At 50.9% G+C, this 20,543-nt stretch overlaps 1 protein-coding gene across 1 annotated transcript in view; it reads right to left on the bottom strand.

Moving 5' to 3' along the window:
- The window catches only part of LOC147669012 (zinc finger protein 638-like), a 472,920-nt gene that overhangs the window by 416,411 nt on the left and 35,966 nt on the right, over positions 1 to 20,543 (bottom strand). The window contains exon 3 of the mRNA XM_086948283.1: positions 8,804 to 8,842. Within this exon, the coding sequence (XP_086804409.1) occupies positions 8,804 to 8,842 (39 nt within the window). The remainder of the gene's footprint in view (positions 1 to 8,803; positions 8,843 to 20,543) is intronic.

Raw genomic sequence — 20,543 nt, 5'->3', positions numbered from 1 at the left:
CGCATTTACGCGAGTTTGACCAATTGGCATTGTAAATGACAAAGCCTTTTATTTATGTTTTGGTTTAAAAAAACAAATAAAATGCATTGTCATTTACAATGCCAATAGGTCAAACTCACGTAAATGTGAGACCTATTGCACTGCAAAGGCTTGTTAAGTCTCAGAAGCAAGAAAATACATCTTTCAGCCTTTTTTAAGTTGCATGATACAAGCACAAGTTAACAGCAGGCACAGAGTGCAACCCAATGAGCTATCTTACTCCGATGTATCAAATTAGACTACCTCCTCAAGCTGTCCTATATCTAGTATAAAGTTAGTGATTGCTGTTATTTGTGCTTAGGTAAACGCAGTTCTGCTTTTGAGCTACAGCGAGAACCAGAATTTGAATTAAAAAAAAGCAGAAAAAATACGGGTGAGGAACGCAGGATAAGAGCCAACTCTGAACCGTGCAGCTTTACACAGAAGAGCCTCTCTCAAGGTTTAACAATCGTTAAACGGGATCCACATTAGCAACACTGCGGGGAGTCGCCCATCACCCAGCAGAGGGAAAAGGTTAAATTAAGGGGGGGGGGGGGGGGGGGGGGGGGGGATTGTATGAAATCAACCCGTGCTGGCAAAGGATAATCACCCAACGATCCTCGAGCCCCCAATAAGTGGGTGATTGATTGCAACTGTTTCACAGGCTGACCATCAGCTATCTGATACTGAGCCGTGCCACAATAGGCCACAACAACTGCACCAGGCAAGTATTGTAAGACAAGCAGTTCCAAGCGAGTCAGACTCACGGGGTCAGGTCTGCAGCTGCCCAATGAATGTGTCTCCGCCTCCCCTCGTGACGGGGGCTCCACAGACCAAAAGAGCTTGAAAAGCAGCACTGTCAGAAGTAACATGTCAGAACCCAACAAGTGCAGCCGCAAAAGTGAAAGCGGCCCGGGAGGCAAATCGCGTGTTAATTAAACGCGATTTAATTAAACAAGTGCTGTCCCCCCCCCAAAAAAGAGACATGATGCAGCCAGCGTTGGCAACCCAAGGGGGGAAGGAGAAGACGGGAAAAGAGTGAAAGCGAGCCATTCGGGCGTTGTCCTGAAAATGCTGCGAGCTGTACACGTGAACATCGCCTGTCCAGGCACCGGCACATCTCCTTTCCCCCTTCCGAAGCTAAAATCGACAATAGATCTCGCCAAAGCGAGCAGAGCATGGGATGTTCTCTCCAAAAAGCAATTTGTCGCACAGCTTTTGTTTGCAAAAAGCACCTCAGTCGACCACATGATTTCTGGAACACAGCCCTCTGGAAAGTAGATCACAGTGGAGTTGGCTGGTTTTCAGGCACACCGACGTTTGACCAAAACAAAGCATTGGATAACACCACTAGAACACAAAACCAACCATTGAGTATGTTGGGGTGCGGGAGGGGGGGGTTAAGCTGGCTTTGCGGACAACACAACAAAGTGGATCTTGCACAAAGACAATTATCCACAATACCAGTCAAGTTGCAACAGAGTACCTGAAAAGGGAAATAATGATTTTGGAAGGGCCAAGTCAACTTCCAGTCCTCAATCTATTGAGATGATGCAGCATCTACTGAGAGCTGATATTATATAAAACTTCCTCAAACATTACCAGGACCAAGTAGTTTTGTACGGAGGAATGGGCCAGAATTCCACTCAGACAAACTATTTAATTCAAGTTAATGCTGCTAGAGGGAATTATTCATAGGATAGAGTTATATACTTTTAGGCCATTTAGAGGACTAGATCAAAGTAAGTTATGGGGGGGAGTGGCCAAGATGGCGACGGAGTAAGACGTGCCTGCGAGCTCCTCCGGCACCCCGAGCCTTTCATAGCTTTGTTTAGCTGCACTGGGGCGATTTCAGCTTCGGCTTGGACTATCCTGGGGTCGCTAAGGTGTCCTGAATTAGTTTGGCCCTTCTCCCGTCGAGCTACAACCGAGGACGGCGGACTTAGCCGAGGTGTTTGTGTGGTGACGCAAGAGTACCGGAGCGGCCTACGGAGCTTCGCCTGGGTTGCATCGGCCTTTAGTACGAAGGGACCCTAAACTCTAGCAAGTTGACGAGTGAAGCGCTTGCTCTGCGGGTCCCCCCCACTGGGATTGTAGCGAGCCTGCCTGAGATCCCAGCGATCTATCTGGTTGTTGACGCCGGAGCGGAGGTGACGAAGAGGCGCCGACTTGGCTGGCGGCTGTTGGACAGCGCAGAAGGCTGAGGGAAGGAGAGGTGGTGCCATCTTGCCTCTAACCCTCTATGCCCTGGGGGCGACCCATCGGACGACCCAACGGACTTTGTGCGACGCGGCGAGTGCTGCCTTCTGATCGCATCGGTCCCCCGGTGTCTACGGAGCAGAGATAGCTGAAGGTGTGGAGAAGCGTAGCTTACTATCCGGGACGCACTGGGAGGTCGCGAGGAGCCTGGACCAGACTGAGGCGTCGCACCATGACAACTAGGAATTGCTTGAATAAGCCGGGGAAGGATGGACCTGGTAAGGGGGCGTCCGGATCGCCACCCGCCCCTAACAAGTCGCCGGCCAAGGACGACACTGAGGGCCCGGTCACGAAGGCCTTCCTGATAGAGCTTTTTTCCTCCATCAAGGACGATATCACGGAACTGAAATCGCAATTAGCTTCCGATCTCTGAGGTCTGCCGAGACGTGGACGGCATTGGCGAACGGGTGGCGACCCTAGAGGACCACGATTTGGGCCTCAGTGGGGATGTCCATCAGCTACAGCAGGACTTGCTCCAGCTACGCGAGCAAAATTTGGATCTTCAGACCCATTGCGAGGATTTGGAAAACCAGTCCCGCCGTAATAACATTCGGATCCGTGCGGTGCCCTGGGACAGAGATGGTGAGAACCTGCGGGAGTACGCGGAGGCACTGTTTCTGCAGATTCTGGCAGAGGACGATCGCACGGAGGTCCGGATGGACAGAGTACATCGGGTAGGCCTGCCACGTGGCGCGCGCTCGTCGCCTCCCGACATTTTGGTTTGTGTCCACGATTTTCAACTGAAGGAGACAATCCTGAGGAAGGCTAGGGACACCAATAACTTGCTTTTTCGTGGGCACAGCCCTCAGCTTTTTCAGGATCTGGCGGCTTCCACCTTGCAAAAACGACGGGACTTCCGCCCGTTCACGGCCTTTGAGAGAGCACGGGGTGTCCTACTCCTGGGGTCACCCCTTTCGACTCATTTTCAGGTGGCAAAACAGACTGGTGCAAGTGAGATCCCTAGCGGCCGCCAGGGAGCTGCTGGGCATGGAGGAAGCAGCCGCGTCGGCGGGCGCCAACGCCTCCCCGAGAAGACGTCGCCGTTCCCGCTCCCCAGCATGGCAGAGAGTGGGCCGACACGGTGTGGCTGAGGGTCCGACTCCATCAGCGAGCCAGAGTGAAAGGGGAGACGTTTTGGCCTCGCTAGCCTTGGTGACAGTCGAGCCGAGTGGACAGCTCCTCAGCGGCCTAGGCTCCCTCGACGGCAGCCCGTGGGGGCCGGGAGGGGCTCTACTATCTCAGGTACTCTGTGGGACAGTACTCCATTGGAGGGTTACCCCGACCCTGAACTCGAGGGGGGCATTACCAGGGTCTTCTACCCCCGACCCTTAAGGTCATGTCCGACTTTCATTGTTCTCTTTCTAGTTCTGACTCTTTTTTGGGTTTTATTTTTGAGGCTCCTTTTGATTGTGGGAGGGTTCTTTGGGAAGGGACCCGGTGGTGGTGGCTGGGGATTTGGTATGACTGTAGTGTGTTTGGTTTGGTTCTGGCGTTATGGGGTGCACTGATTGGAGCGGTGGGGGGCGGTGTTTGACTCAGTGTTACACGTCACAATAGGCTCCTGGAATGTTAAAGGCCTTAATTCTCCTCAAAAGCGCCAGAAAGTGTGGAAGTATATTCTTGATCATCAGTTGGATGTGGTGGGCCTGCAGGAGACTCATTTGGCCCGTAAAGATGAATCTAGACTTAAGCACAGGCAATATCCCCCGATTTACAAATCCTCTGCCACTACCAAGCACCGAGGAGTGGCGCTTTTGTTCCGCTCCACGCTTCAATTTCAACCTGTGGGGGTGCATGGAGACAAGGAGGGGCGGTGGCTAATGGTAAAGGGGATGCTCATGGGTAAGCTTTGCACGTGGGTGGTTGTCTATGCGCCGAATGCGGGCCAAAATGGGTTCCTTGAGGCCTTTGAGGGTAGCGGGGGACTTTGGGGAGGGAGCATTGATAGTGATGGGGGATTTTGTTTTGGTTTGGGACAAATGTCTTGATTGTTCACATCAGCAGAGGACAGAGGCGGGTCTCTTCTCCTCTGAACTGCGTGATACTTTGATTAGTCTGGGCCTTATTGATAGCTGGCGTTCCCTCCACCCCCGCACTAGTGACTACACGTTCTACTTCCAGGTGTCCACCACACTTATTCCCGCCTTGACCACATTTTTTTGCATCAATCTCTGCAAGGCGACTTGCGGGACAGCAAAATATTTCCGCTCTCGGTCTCCGATCATAGCCTTTTGGCGACATGCTTGATCTGGGCCCCGGAGTCGTCCCCTCACCGCAAATGGTATTTCCCTGCATCCCTTACGCGAGATGAGGAATCCTGCAAAAAGCTAAGGGTGGCCATTGGTGAGTTTTGAGCTCAACAAGACTGGTGACACCTCGGTCTTCACCCAATGGGACGCCTTCAAGGCGACGACACAGGGCACGTGCATTGCATTGAACTCCACCCTGAACAAGCTTAGGCGCCAGGAGAGGGAGGCGTTGGAGGCGGAACTGGCGACACTGGAAACTGCGCAAAAGCAGAATCCTTCTCGAAAGACCCTTCGCCCTCTTGCTGCGGTGCGGGGGAAGCTCAGGGCGCACTATAATAATCGGGCTGAATATACCCTCTTGCGCTTACGGCGCCTCTTATGCTCAGGGCAACAAAGTGGGGAAACATCTGGCACGGCAGCTCCGTGATAAACATGAGAAGGAATATGTGGGTGGCATTCGGACGCCTTCCGGCGCCGTGGAAAATAGGGATGCGGTTAAAGCCGAGCTTTTCGGCGACTTCTATGCCGCCTTGTACTCGGCGGACCACCTGGCGCCGGCCGCTCAGCGGGAATACTTGGAAGCTCTGTCACTTCCACAGGTTTCCAAGGAGTGGAACGAACCTTTGGAGGCCCCCTTTACTAGGGAGGAGGTGTTGACCGCCATTCGGTCCCTTAAACCGCAGAAGGCACAAGGCCCGGACGGCTTCACGGCTTCCTTTTATCAGACGTTTGCTTTCGAGTTGGGGGACCACTTGGTGACGCTTTTCAACAGCATGAGGGAGGCTGGCCACACTACGGGCACTATGGCGGAAGCTATGATCTCGATCATTCCAAAGGCGGGGAAGGACCTCTCTAAATGCGAATCGTACCGGCCCATAGCCCTGTTAAACATAGATGCTTAACTGTACTCCTCTATCTTAGCTGCCCGGCTCCAGGACCTCATGCCTTCCCTCATCCACCCCGATCAGTCGGGCTTTATAAAGGGTCGCCAGACCCATGACAACACTAGACGACTAATCCATCTGATCGAGAAAGCTAATCGCTTCAAGATCCCAGCGGTTCTGGTTGGCCTCGATGCTGAAAAGGCGTTCGATCGGGTGGATTGGGACTTCCTCTTTAGTACCTTGCAGGCCTTCGGTTTTTCACCCAAGTTTATAGATATGCTTCTGGCCAATTACCATGGTCCGCGCTCGAGGGTCATGGTGAATGGGCAGGTCACCTTTTTTTGCACACTCCTGGGGTACGAGGCAGGGCTGCCCTCTATCTCCTCTACTTTTTGCGCTCAGCGTCGAGCCTCTTGCCCTTCGGGTGCGGAAGGACCCGGATATTGTTGGTCTCCCCTTTTCGGGGGAACAGCACAAAATATCTTTTAGCTGACGACGTCCTATTGTCACTAGCTGACCCGGGGACTTCCCTCCCGCGTGTGCAGGATGTGCTCTCCCAATTTGAAGCGGTGGCGGGTTTTCGGGTCAATCCTGGCAAATCCTACATTCTCAATCTCCCACTGAGGTGGCACGCATCCGACCGCTCACGCCCCTGCATGGTCTAGCTCCTCCATACAATATCTCGGGTTCCGGCTGACCTCGTCCGTCGCTACCCTATATGCGGCCAACTTCCCTCCCCTTTTGACCCAGATACAGACCGAGCTTAACCGTTGGAAGCCCATGTTTATCTCCTGGTTGGGACGCGTGCATGCCGTCAAGATGACGGTGCTCCCCAAGCTCCTTTACCTGTTCCAAGCCCTCCCTATTACCTTGGAGGGGGGCTTTTTTCGGCGTCTTAAATCTATGACTGCGCTACATCTGGCAGGGTGGCCGTGCTAGACTCTCCTTTCTTACGCTACGCTGGCCATTGAGGAAGGGCGGGGCTGGCCTCCCAGACATGCTTCTTTACTATAAAGCAGCGCAACTCCGGGTGCTGGCCGAATGGACCCAAATGGAGTCGGAGAAGCACTGGTTACATATGGACAGGAGTGTGGCGGGACGTTCCATATGGGACCTGGTTTGGAAGGCGAAGGGGGATCGGCCACGCAACGCTTACATTAGCACCCCTACGAGTGCTACTCTGAAGGTCTGGGATTCGGTCTCTAGTGATGAAAGGTGGACCTCCTTTCCCTCCCCCTTCACACCTATTCACTTTAACCCAGCGTTTCCGCCGGCTCTTGTTGAGGGGCCCTTTTATGGGTGGAGGGCGGGGGGTTGCCACGCACTCACACATTTGTTCCATGGTTATGAGCCGCTCACCTTCCATAATTGCATGCGTGACTATGGGGTGCCACCTACTGAGCGCTACCGACACGCCCAGCTGCTTCACTGGGCAATGTCACCTGAGGTTCGGGATGCCGCGACGAGGCCTCCCACGGATTTCCAATCTTTTATCACTCGCACATCCTCTATGAAGGGGGTGATTTCATTCCTCTATGATTTGCTATTGACCACTGCTATCTCACCTTGCCCTAGATACATGGGTTTGTGGGAGGAACACCTGGGACGGGATATCTCAGACTAGGAGTGGTCTCACCTCTGGCGTGATCTACACAGATTTAACCATTCTCTTGATCTTCGGGAGGCCCACATGAAGACAATGCTGGATTGGTATCTGTATCCGACCCGATTGAAAAAGATTTTACCTTCTATATCAGATAGGTGTTAGCGGGGCTGTGGTTTCCTTGGGGACTTTCGCCATATCTGGTGGGACTGCCCCATCATACGCCCTTATTGGGAGGAGATACTGTCTCATATCAGGGAGATCCTGGGCTACCCGATTCCAGATTCCATAGGCTTCGTGCTCCTGGGCCTTCGGGACCCGCTTTTAGAGCACCAGACCAGACAAACACATCCTTTGGCTCTGCGTAGGTGCGGCCAAGTTGACCTTGGCTGCAGCATGGAAGAAGGAGGCCCCTGCTCTTTCCCTTTGGTTCGCTAGGTTGTGGAAGTTGCCGAGTGTGGAGCGTATGGCGGACATTTTCAGAAATGACTTTAAGAACTTTACTTTCAGATGGGGCCCATTGGTCCGCTTTCTCTCTCTCGAGGGTTGCCGTCGGCGGTCTGCCCACCCACCATACGTGCCTTACATCTGTTTCAGGTGTGAAGTCTGCCTGAGCGAACGTCTGCTGCTAGACTGCCACCACTGGCGGGAGGGAAATAGCTGGGAGGTTGGAGCCTCGGGGGGGGGGTTAGGTTTGTTTTTCTTTTCTAGAGGGGGATGGGGATCTTGGTTTTTCCATGTTCGGCCTTGCCGCACTGTCTTCCTCATGGCCAGGACGCTTGGAGGCGCAAATGGACTTGGTCGAACAAGCCTCTGACTTGGACAGCTTTGCCCGGTGCCAGTAAGGGCTTTTGCACCTCCGGGTCTTCTCGGGGGGTTTGATGCTGTTCCGGACGGCCTTTTGAGCCTTATCTTGCCCTGAGCGATGACGCTGTATGACCCTTCATCACTATTATTGCTGCTTGGCCTTATTGAATTGGCCCCTGCGAGGGCACTTTTTTTTGCATTTCCTGTGATTCCATCCCTTCTCTCTTCTGTTCAATCTGTCATTCTGTCTTCTCAATAAAAATATCTTTAACAAAAAAAGTAAGTTATGGCTCCAATATGTAAAATCATTGAATCTTAAGTGGATGCATTTTTATACCACTGTATAGTACCATATACCGCCACGGCCATTTAACCGTCCTTAATAGTAAGTTTGAAATTAGTGTGCCTAGGACTCATGGAAAAAGAGGGGAAAAAGGCCTTAAAATGCCAATTCTCCAGCACTAGAAAATACGCAAATTATCAAACAATACAATATATTATAGAGATATTACAGTCCCCATTGTCAAGAATGAGAATTTGTCTTTGTAGGATCATGATTGACCTTACCTTCAAGAATCAATTACTAGACAAACATGCATGCTAGAAGAATTGCTACATTTTTCGTCTCTTGGTACATCTGCGAACGGGTGATACAAATGTATCAATACATTTGAGACTAAACCGCAGTACTGCTGCTGGCGGTTGACATGTCTTTGTTCTGGCCAGCTGGCTTGCAAAGAGAATGCATTAGTGGGTCCTACTAATTTCCCTCAGAGTGGCACAATATAAATCAAGATGAACTGATACATGACAGAAAATATAAACATTTGTGAACTAACATCCAAGGATTACTTTGCATACTTTTTTCAATTTAAGAGTGGAAAAAAGTGACTTGTCCCATCTAAAAATAGAAGTTGCGCTGTTCAAAGCCAACTCATGTTCCCAGTACCACTGTGATCTTAAATAATCAAAGAAAATCTTACCTCAAAGCACCAAGAGCCTGCGGGTTCCAGTCAGGATATCTGCAAAGAATAAAGTGTTAGGCTGCACAAGTTCATTCTGCAAACATTTACAGGTCAATAAATTAATCTACAAAACATTTATGAAGGAATAGACAAATTTAGATTTGGTGCACTTGCAAAATAAAGTAACAGTTTTGTCATGGTTTGGATGTTCAGAGTCGAAGGCCAGAATGAAAAATATTGCAGAAGAGAGGATGGGAGAAAGACCGCTGGAAAAGGTACACATATCAAGAGAAACTAGACCTCATCAATTCTACTCTGCTTAAAGTATGCACATTCAACGTGCACCTTTAATAGTAGTAAGGTTTTATACTGCTACCCATCACAGCAGTCTAGGGAGTGTGTAGCCTTGGGAACCGTACAAGTCTAAAGAAAAAAATATGGCTTACCTTCTAAACTATCTTTCTGGTGGATATTAAATCTACCAGCAGATGCCTCACGTCTAAATACCCCAGGTGCAGACTGGATGCAGAGACTTTTGCCACCGTTTCCAAATACCGGTAGGGGACACTGGTTCCAGCTCGAACATGTCAAGAGGAGTCATGGAGACTCACTGGAACCATACAATGGCTAAATTAAGAACTCAAAACCGTTCTAGTCATTTTTCCTACTACATTTTTGCAGCGGGACGATCCACCGGAAAGATAGTTACTTTCATTAACTTTCTATACTTCTACCTGCAAACTTATTTTGATCTGGTAGAGAGGACTCAGATTCCCTGGAGCAGTCCTTTCTTTCTACAGTACAGCAATTTTTTTATGCACAAGAGAAGATGATTCCTTTTTGCCTGTGTAAAAAATATAGAGCTGATCTGATTTGATCTCTCTACTGCGATCCACGTAGAAGCAGACCACATGTCTAGGGTCCATCCTGGGCCGTCTAACTCCTTCATTGGGGAGAGGTGCGGATAAAAGGTTGGTAGGGTGATAAAGGTGGAGCAGAGATACCACCTTTAGTAGGAAAGTTACCTCAGTAGAGTAGTACTTTGCCCGGAAACCAACAAGTAAAAGGTGTGAGACAGTGCTCTTTTATAATGGTTCACCTCTACTTTTTGCCTGGTTTTGATTTGGTTTCAATTGTAGGGCCCCATCATCCAGGTCCACTGTGCCAGTGCTTCTTCCCTAAAAACATATCCACAATTGGTTTCTCTACCCCTTTTAAGTCCCTAGTAATTGGTGCCAAGTGCCTGTAGTAAGCTGGCTCTGTATATACTATACCTAAGTGAGGTATAATGTGCCTACCTTTTGGGTTCCACTGGACTCTGTGCAAAGGTAAAGTAGAAAGCACCTCACTCTCTGCTGAGCAGTAAGGCTTCATCAGAGCACAGGGTTAAGCAATGGTTGTACCCAGTCAGCAGATTAATTCCCAGACTGAGACTAAATTTCAGACCAATTGTTTATGTATAAAAATATTCAAGTTATTTTATTTCCTAGTACCAAGCGTGCCTGCCACAGGTAAGTGAGAAGTACTTTGCAGTAAATATACAGTTTGTAACAGTTTGGATTGCAATACCTGGAAACTACACTAGGACATTTCCTGTAAACAGGAAAGTAAAATCGTTTTTGTTAGTAAGTACAATTTTAAAGAATTTATTTAGGTTTTCAAACTTCACACTTTTCCAAGAAAAATAGTCAATGTTATCCTACGTAGGAAAGGATAATGTTACTTACCAAGTAGGCATCTGTGCTTGGCACGTAGAGCTGTAGATTCACATGTTGTGCATAGCACGCCATCCAGTGTTGGGTCCGGATGTTTGCACTTTGTTTTTCTTCGAAGAAGTCTTTCCAGTCACGAGGGAGGTGACTCCTCCTTTCAGTGCACATAGGCATAGGCTCCATTGTTAGATTGTTTACCGCAGAGGGCGAGAATGGAGTAGTAGATAAAGAATCGAGATGTCCATGCGTATTTATGTACATTAAACAGAGCTGCAGCAGCTACAGGTATCCGGGCAGGTGGGTGGGCTCATGTGGCTTTACATGCCAAGAACAGATGCTTACTGGGTAAGTAACATTATCTGTTCGAGGCAGCTTGACCTACATTTGCTTATTGACTTGCTGACACATCTACATAATGTTTAGTGAATGTGAGCAGTGCAGTCCGTGTGGCAGCTTTACAAATGTCAATAGGAATGCTTCCTAAAATAGCCACAGTGGCCCATAGCTTACGAGTGGAATGTGACCTAGGGAGTACAGTTAGAGTGCTCTATCCTTTCGCATGGCAGGTTTGAATGTACTTAATCCACCTTGCAATACCTGATTTTGACATAGGATTGTGGTGGCACAAAAGCTACAAAGTAGTTTTGTTTTTATAAAATGATTTTGTCCTTTGAGTGTAGTACAAAAGTGCTCTTCTAACATCTAAGGTGTGTAGAGCTCTTTCTGCAACAGAATCAGGTTTAGGAAAGAATATGGTTAAGTCTACCAACTGATTTGTGTGAAATGCAGATACGACCTCAAGTACAATTTTAGGATTAGTACGAAGAACCACTTTGTATTTGTGTAATTGGAAAAATAGTTCTTGTAAAGTTCATGCCTGTAACTCACTCTCCTTATTGATGTAATTGCAATGAGGAAAGCTGTTTTCCAAGAGAGAAACTAATTAGCATTTGTGCATGGGCTCAAAAGGAGGGCCCATCAAACTTGTAAGGACTAGATTAAGATGCCACAGTGGAGCTGGTGGACGTTTTGGTGGTATGACTTTTTAGTCAATCCATGACAGCTTTGATCACAGGTAATATAAAAAACAACAAATGCTGTTTTTTTTTTTAGATATCCAGCAATTGCCGCTAGGTGTAGTCTGATAGACGAATAAGCCAACGGTGATTGTTGAAAGTGTAAAAAATAGCACATGATGTTCTGTATGGAAGCATCAAGAGGGTTGATCTGATTATTACCACAGTATTCCACTTAGCTACGTAGCAGGCCCTGGTAGTAGGTCTACTCGCTTCCTTAATGATATTCCTACATTCTGGGGGAATGTTAAAGTAACCAAACTAAAATTTAAGGAGCCAGATCGAGAGGTTCAGCTGTGTGGGAGCTGGGTGTCTGATTTCTCCATGGCTCTGTGTGAAAAGACTGGAGGTTAAATGCAGCTTTAGATGAAGAACCAGAAATCGCTCCAACAGGGTTGTGAACCATGGTTGACTTATGGAATGAGTGGGAGAGGCAGAAAAGCGTAGGTAAAAATTCCATACCAATTCATCCATAGATCATTTCCCTTGCGCGTGTGGGTACCTGGAGGCGAACCTCCAGCATTTTGCGTTTTGGTATGTGGCGAACAGGTCTATGTGAGGGACTCCACATCCTCTTCAGCCACGCCTCCAAGCTCACCTGGACAGACCACCACTGCGTCCACTTCACCCTCCAGAATCCAGTCATCCACCACCGCACTCCACAGATCCCCCGCAGTCGCTGGGGCAAAGTCACCAAGGAGCAAAGGGAAACTCACCTCTCACTCAGTCCACCAACCAGCCCCACCGACCCCGGGGAGGGTGCCCGCACCCTCAGGCTCTGGATGGAGGACTGCACCAACACCCAAGCACCTATGAAACAACCCACCGACAGACACCAGCCAGAGAGCCAGCTGGTTCACCCCAGAGCCCCTAGCCTCCAAGCGAACCTGCCGGAAACTCAAGGTCATCTGGCTCAACGATAGAACTCCCGCCAACGGCACAGCCCACAAAGACGCCAACCACCACCACCTCATCAGGACCACCAAAAGAGCCTCATTCAAAGACCGTCTCGACAACAAAGCCCACAGCAGCAAAGAGCTATTCAATATTGTAAAATAACTCCACTAGCTCCTGCACCAACATCCCGCCATCGCAAGCCCTGTGCGACACCCTCACATCCTTCTCCCACCACAAGATCACCGACATCCACAACAGCTTCAACCCCCGGACGCACCCCGCCACGATGAACCCCCCAAACCCCACCGACCACAACCCTGACCACTTGGACCAACTTGAGCACTGAAGACCTAACTAAGACCATGAGAACCATCCACTCAGGCTCCCCGTATGACCCTCTCCCCCACCACATCGCCAACAAAGCTGACAGCTTCATCGCAACCCACCTGCGTTACATCATCAACCTCTCCTTCGAAACATCGACCTTCCCGGAGAGCTGGAAGCACGCAGAGATCAAAACCCTCCTGAAGAAACCCAAGGCCGACCCGAGCGACCTCAAGAACGTTCGGCCAATCTCCCTACTTCCGTTCCCAGCGAAAGCCATGGAAAAGAGTGTAAACACCCAGCTCACCCGCTACCTAGAAGACAACAGCATCCTGGACCCCTCCCAGTCAGGCTTCCGCAGCAATCACAGTACCGAGACCGCTCTCATTGCCGCCACAGACGACATCAGAATCCTACTAGACAACGGCGAGACCGCGGCCCTCATCCTCCTGGACCTCTCTGCCGCCTTCGACACAGTCTGCCACTACGCACACGCCTCTTCGCTGCAGGAATCCGAGACAAGGCCCTGGACTGGACCACCTCCTTCCTCACCAACAGGACCCACCAAAACCATCTTCGGCGTCCCCCAGGGATCCTCCCTCAGCCCGACAATGTTAAACGTCTACATGGCGCCCCCCTCTAGCTCGCATCGCCAGACTTCACGACCTCAACAATCTCTTACGCCAATGACACCCAGCTGATCCTCTCCCTCACCGAGGACCCCCTCACTGCCAAAGCCAACCTACACCAGGGCATGAAGGCCATCTCTGATTGGATGGAGGCAAGCAGGCTCAAGCTGAATACGGACAAGACGGAGATCCTCATCCTCGGGTCCAACCCCTCGCAGCGTGGGACGACTCCTGTGGTCACTGGGAACCCCCCCGCCCCCAACCAACCACGCACGCAACCTAGGAGTTATCCTCTACTCCAAGCACAGCATGACCAACCAATTCAACACAGTCTCCTCCTCCCACACCCTCTGCATGCTCCTTAAGATCTACAGATGGATCCCGACGGACACACGGAAAACCTTCACCCATGCTCTCGTCAGCAGTAGACTGGACTACGGAAACGCCCTCTATGCCAGAGCCCTGTACAAGCTAATCAACAGACTCCAAAGAATACAGAACGCCTCAGCACGCCTGATACTTGACGTCCCGCGCAGGGACCACATCACCCTGCACCTGAGACCTGCACTGGCTCCCCGTTGACAAAAGAATCACATTCAAACTCCTGATTCACACACACAAAGCACTCCACAAGACCGGCCCTGCCTATCTCAACAAAAGACTCGTCTTCCAGGTACCCAACAGGAAACTCTGTTCCGCCGACCTGTCCCTGCCCGCCGTCCTGCGCATTCACAGAACCACTTCCAGGGGAAGATCCTTCTTCCACCGCACAGCCAAGTCCTGAAATGCCCTCCCCCTCCACCTACGACAGACCACAGACCACCCGGCCTTCAGAAGACTGCTCAAGACCTGGCTCTTCGGCCACTAGCTGCAGCTGCCCCCTCACTCCCAGCGCCTTGAGACCCTAGCGGGTAAGTAGTGCGCTCTACAAATTCCCTGATTGATTGACTTTGAAAGTATGGGAGGAGTTCCTTAGGGCGGGGTTCCCATTCGTGTATTTGCTGCCTCTGCCTGCTGAGCAGATCTGCAATCTGGCAGGTGTTCCACTAGGAGAAAGTTTGTGGTGAATGGCCCACCTCCAGATGTCTTGGTCTAAGTGGGACAGTTGGAGTGTGTGTCGCCCAGTGTTTTTGTATGCAATACATAGCGGTCAAGTTGTCTGTACGAACTAAAGACAGCTTTGCCCTCTAGGTGAGTCTGAAACGCTTTGAGGGTTAAAAAGATTGCAAGCGGCTCTAGATGATTTGATGTGGAGCAACTTCTGCTGTTGACTCCACAGGCCTTGTACTGTGTGATGTTGTAGGTCAGCTCACCATCCATTGAAGGACGCGTCTGCTATCAGTATTATTTGTGGATCCGGGTCTATGAAAGTCTGTCGTTTTGACAAATTTTGTGTGTTCCACCACTGCAGAGAGTGAGGAGTATGGCTGCTTACCAACACTAGGTCAGTCAACAGATCCTGTGACTGGTTCCACTGAATGGCTAAACATTCTTGAAGTGGATGCATGTGCAGCCTGGCATGAGGGACGATTAGGATGCAAGATGCCATCATTCCCAGCAGTTGTACATAAACCCGAGCTGGAATCCAATGATTGGGTCGAAACTGGAGAACTAAAGTCTGATTATTTCTAAATCTGGCTGCACTGGGGAAGGAGAGAGCCTTTTGAGTATCTATCGTGGCTCCAAGGTAGTGTTGAGTATTGGTTGGTTGGAGATGTGATGGTCACATTGATTGTGAACCCTAGTTGATTTAGTAACTGAATCGTTCTGAAAGTGTGCTGAAGACATTGTTGGTACGTGCTGGCTTTGATGAGCCAGTCATCCAAGTATGGGAAGACCTGGATGCTTGGTCTTCTTAGATGAGCAGCTACTACCGCCAGACACTTTGTGAAGACTCTGGGGGCTGTGGTGACTGAATGGGAGTACCTTGAACTGGAAGTGTTAACCCGCTACCACAAACCTGAGGAATTTGCGATGAGGGGGGGGTGCGTGTGTTTGAACCCCTGCCCCAGCCGTTGTGACCTCTGTAACCTCCTCTGATGTAACTGTAGGAAAGAACACACACACACACTTTTTGCCAGACTACTGATGCACTTTGAATTTATGTGCCTGGGTCCCCAAAACTAACCCAATTGGCATCTCTGGGCACAGGTCAGCCCCAGGTAAATGGTACCCAGGGCACTGTGACCAGGGAATACCTCTAAGGGCTGCAGCACGTAATGTGTCACCATTAGATGTTCTGTACCTTAATACGCACTCTTTCCCCCCCCCCCCCCTTTTGCAGGCTGCAGGTTTTAGTGCAGAACAAAGTGAAGAGTTGACATGGCAGACCTCCCTATACCAGTGGTGAGGGTACAGGTGCATGAGCCCTGTATCCCTAGAGTGTGTAAGTCCATTCTTAGACGTAAGTGTGTGCTGCCATTAACCTCATGCGCGCTAGCGTTATTCTGCTCCTGCGCGGAGATTTCTCAAATCGCACTTTGCGTGACGAGCTGGGCTCGTCATCAGCGTGCGAGCGGGCTACGCCATGACGAGCCCAGCTCGTCATCAGCCTCGAAGGGGTTAAGAGTATATGGTGCTGGGAGCTTGTTATTACCAACTCCACAGCACCATAATGGCTACAATGAAAACTGGGAAGTTTGGTATCAAACTTCTCAGCACATTAAACCCACACTGATGCCAGTGTGTGATTTAATGAACAATGTACACAGTGGGCATCTTAGAGATGCCCCCTGAAAAACTACCAGCCTCTGGTGGGTTACCCGACTGGTGTGCACCAGCCTGCCACCACGAGGCAGATTTCTAGACCCCTAGGGTGGGAGCCTTCGCTCCCTGAGCCCAGAACCAAATCCTTTCCTGGTTGGAGATGTTGACATCTCCCCCAGGCCAGGAAAAGCCATCTGTGGCAGGGGAGCTTCAAAGGACTGGCAGCCTTTTTAACGTGACCCCCAGCATCTCCTGCTATCAGGAGCAGGCCCTCTTCCTGTCTCCCCTCCTTTTCGGCAGGAAGACAGGGGGAAAAACTAGCCAGCCCAGAAGGTGTGCCCCCCTCTGCTAACTCCACCCCTCAGGTGGAGGAGGCGAGGTGAAGCCCACTCTTCAGTGCCCGCCATCTTGCAGATTGGCAGGCACTTCCTAATCAGGCTTAGGGATTTTGCTCACTCCCCCACGTGGGGTGAGCACACCAAGGGTCTGGTCACCTAGGTTTAGTAGTCCATTGGCTGACCTCAGGACCCCTAAAACGCCCGACCCCTAAATATAGTATTTAGGGGGCAGCCCGGAACCAAGAACTCAGATTCCCGCAACCTAAGAAAAAGGATGAAAGCAGACGCCAAGTAGAGGAGACTGCAGGAGAACTGACTTGGCCCTAGCTCTACCGGCCTGTTCTGCAGTTTCCAGAGATCCTGCACCAAAAATAGTCTTGTCCTGTAGCCAGCAACCTCCAGAACCCCTGGGAGTACTGAGTGACTTTAACAAAGACCGGATCTCCTGTGAACAGCAGCTCTGTTCAGAAGAAACACCAAAGAAAGACTCAGTCTGCTGAGGAAAAAGAAACCCAATGCCTTGAACCACCACTGCACCATTCGCCTACGGCGCCAGTTCAAATGGCCCACTGGTCCCAGAGAGGTTCCCCAGCGCTGCAGAGTTTAAGTCCACTGTGGGTTGTTCCCTCCAGGATTCCTCGACATCACCTGCAGCCTCTGCACAGAGATCCCCCTAAACCCCAACCGAAAGTGGCCCGGTAAGGTGAAATCAGACCTCAAAAGACACCCCTGCATCCAGCTGCCCTGCGCCCTGGAGAAGAGAACCCAAAGTGCACCTACATCCCGAACCCTCCAACTTACCTGCCCAGCCTATTGGTTCCACCTGGAAGTCTTCCTGGAGAAAGCCTGCAGCTAGAAAACCAAATTCAAAGATCCCCATTGAAAACAGGGCACCCGACCCCAAATCAGCATACTGTGCCGCAGCGGGTGCACTTTGTGCTAAGCAGGGTTCCCGTTGGCCCCAAGCCTAACACCAGGAGCTTGGCTCCCACAACCTTGTGGCCTGCTCACCAGGAGCCACCCACCGGAAGCACCCTATCCCTCATTGGAGAACACGGGACCTCGGCACTCTGCACCCATCCACCCTAGTGCTGCTGAGGGTGTAACTAGTGTGCATCCTTGACCGTGGGGGACCCCCAAGTCTACGCACAGGGCCTCAACTCCGACTACCAAACACTTACCTTAAAACCAATAACACAGGGGAGTGGTCACAGGAGCAATGGAGTAAGACGTACCTCGGAAAGGTTCCGTCTCCCCGGGACCCGCCATACCGAATTGAAGCGCTTTGGAGCAGCGGCGGCAAGGCTCGCCATGGCTTCCGGAGCCAGTGGGGCCTTGCCCGCAAGCAAATTGTGCCCCAGTTGACCGGATCCCTCGCACAGCGCGTTTTAGATGCCCGAAGGCGGACAGCAGTGATTGGCAGTCACCATTTTGACGCTGGTTGGCTTTAGCCCGCAGACAGGCTTGTAGAAGCGGCAGCTGTACCTGGGGCCCTGGGAGCTTTCAAAACTTTTGCTGTGACATCGTTGGGGACCGCCCGCGCCTGGGACGGTGGGCGCGTGCCTGCGGCTTGGAGACTGGGAGAATCTGCGGGAGAAGCTGTTGGCTGCCATCTTCAGGCGGGTGCTTGCAGTGAGTCCGCAGACAGGCCAGAGACAGGTCTTGGCTACTGAAGGCAGTGAGTACTTGCCTGCATGAGAGTAGCACACTGGGTGGCCAGAACCCTGGCACAGCATAGCGGTGAGACCCCGCGATGAGGAGAGGTGACTGACGGCCGCCATTTAAGAGTAGCGACAAAGAGGCCAGTGGACAGCCTTGGGGAGCCCCAGCAGTGTTTAAGCGCTTTAAAGGCCTTCCGGATACTTCTGTGGCTTCCTTGGGGGCGATCTGCATCTGATCCTGTACAGGCGGGTGCTCCCTTGTGTCCTGGGACCTTGGAGGACTGCAAAGGGGACCGTTGGTTGCCATCTTGCGGCAGGTCCTTGCAGCAAGCCCTGCCCCTTCACCAACGCACAGATACAGCAATGCATCGGAGCAGCGTCCTGGAGGTGAGTGTGCACCCGGACCCTCCAAGGCAGACACTTGGGGGAGCCCACCTGCTCGAGGCTGGTGCTCCTCCTGCCTGAATTTACACTGCAAGGGGTGCTCATCAGTGGCCATTTTGGGGCTGGAGCTCGGGGTTTGTAATCGTCCCCTGGGTACTATAGATGGCCCTCAGACACCATAAGTTCGCCTTGGATTTGGCCACACCCCGCCTGAAGTCTGTAAGCCTGCTTTTCGGATGGGTAGGCAACACCTCTCTACCCTGGGCACTGCATTGCTGTGGAAAATCGGTGGCTGACACCCTGAAACGGACAGCCACGACGGGCCTGTTTTCTATCCCCTTGGGCAGGCTCGGAGACCTGTTTGACCAATGCACCGGGGGGAGCAGACGAACAAGTTACTTACCTTCGGTAACGCTTTTTCTGGTAGATACTATATCTGCCTGTGGATTCCTCACCTTGTGAATATCCCCCTTGCGTCAGCAACATTCGGAAATTCTTTTTTCGTAGCCTCGCGCCGACGTGGATAGGACGTCACAGAGACACGGCTCCGCTCGCGACTCCGCTGACGTCACCGACGCCTATAACAGGCCCACGCCGGCGTGATGACATCAGTTCCGCCTTTTTTCCGTGCCATCGAGGCACACGGACGGACCAATGACAGTAGATATATACAAAGCATACACAGTATACAATAGTCAAGGCAAAACACACAGTGTAAAGCAAATGCAGGAAGCAAATGAAACATTTCCTTGACATCAAAACAAATATACATTACAGTACAATAACTCTGGCATAGAAGAGTGGACAATGGGGAGGCGGGTGGGTCAGTGAGGAATCCACAGGCAGATATAGTATCTACCAGAAAAAGCGTTACCGAAGGTAAGTAACTTGTTCTTCTGATAGATACATCTGCCGTGTGGATTCCTCACCTTGTGAATAGAGTCCCACAGCAGTCCTCACTCCCGGAGGAGGGTGTCCACTCTTCTAAACCAGGAAATCCTGAAGGACAGAGCGCGCAAAGTGGCCGTCCCTCCTGACTTCCGTATCCAAGCAGTAATGCTTCGCGAAAGTATGGAGGGAAGACCAGGTTGCCGCCCTACAAATGTCCTCCACAGGAACACCTCTAGCCAAAGCAGAGGTAGATGACTTAGCTCTAGTGGAATGAGCTCCAATACCCTCCGGAGGCTCCTTACCGGCCAAAGAGTAGCAGATCTTAATGCACAGAACGATCCATCTTGATAAAGTCCTTTTATGGACCGCTCTTCCCTTCTTGCAGCCAGCAAAGCCAATGAAGAGTTGATCGTCCAAGCGACAGTCTCTAGTTCTGTCCAAATAAAAAGACACCGCCCTCTTAGGGTCCAGACGGTGCAACCTCTCCTCCTCCTTGGAAGGGTGTGGGGGAGGATAAAAGGTAGGGAGGGTAATGGATTGACCAAGGTGGAAAGGAGTCACCACCTTAGGAAGAAAAGCAGCCCTGGTCCTTAGAACCATCCGATCAGCATATATGGTCAGGAACGGGGGCTTGGAACTAAGAGCTTGAAGCTCACTCACCCTCCTTGCCGAGGTAATCGCAACTAGGAAAACTGCCTTAAAGGTTAAAAGCCTCATGGGACATTTATGAAGAGGCTCAAAAGGAGAGCCCATCAGAAAAGTCAGAACAAGATTCAAGTCCCACTGAGGTACAATAAAAGGGGTAGGAGGAAACTTATTTACAAGACCCTTCAAAAATCTCAAGACAACAGGTGACTTAAAAAGAGAGGGCTGATCAGGCAAACAAATAAAAGCTGACAGTGCCGAAAGATAGCCCTTAACTGTGGCAACTGCCAGCCCCTGTTGAGCCAAAGAGAGAGCAAACCGGAGCACATCTGATAAATGGGCTCTCAACGGGTCAATATCATTCTCACCACACCAAACAACAAACCTAGACCATCTATAAGAATAGACAGTCTTAGTGGAGTCACGCCTAGCAGACAAAATGACATCCACTACATCAGGTGTGAGAGAATAGGAAATCAGGTTGCCCCGTTCAAT

The sequence above is a fragment of the Lissotriton vulgaris genome, unplaced genomic scaffold (assembly GCF_964263255.1).
Source record: "Lissotriton vulgaris unplaced genomic scaffold, aLisVul1.2 SCAFFOLD_1591, whole genome shotgun sequence".
NCBI classification, from domain to species: domain Eukaryota; kingdom Metazoa; phylum Chordata; class Amphibia; order Caudata; family Salamandridae; genus Lissotriton; species Lissotriton vulgaris.
The sequence above is the reverse complement of the archived record's forward strand: the minus strand, read 5'-3'. Positions and strand labels throughout refer to the sequence as shown.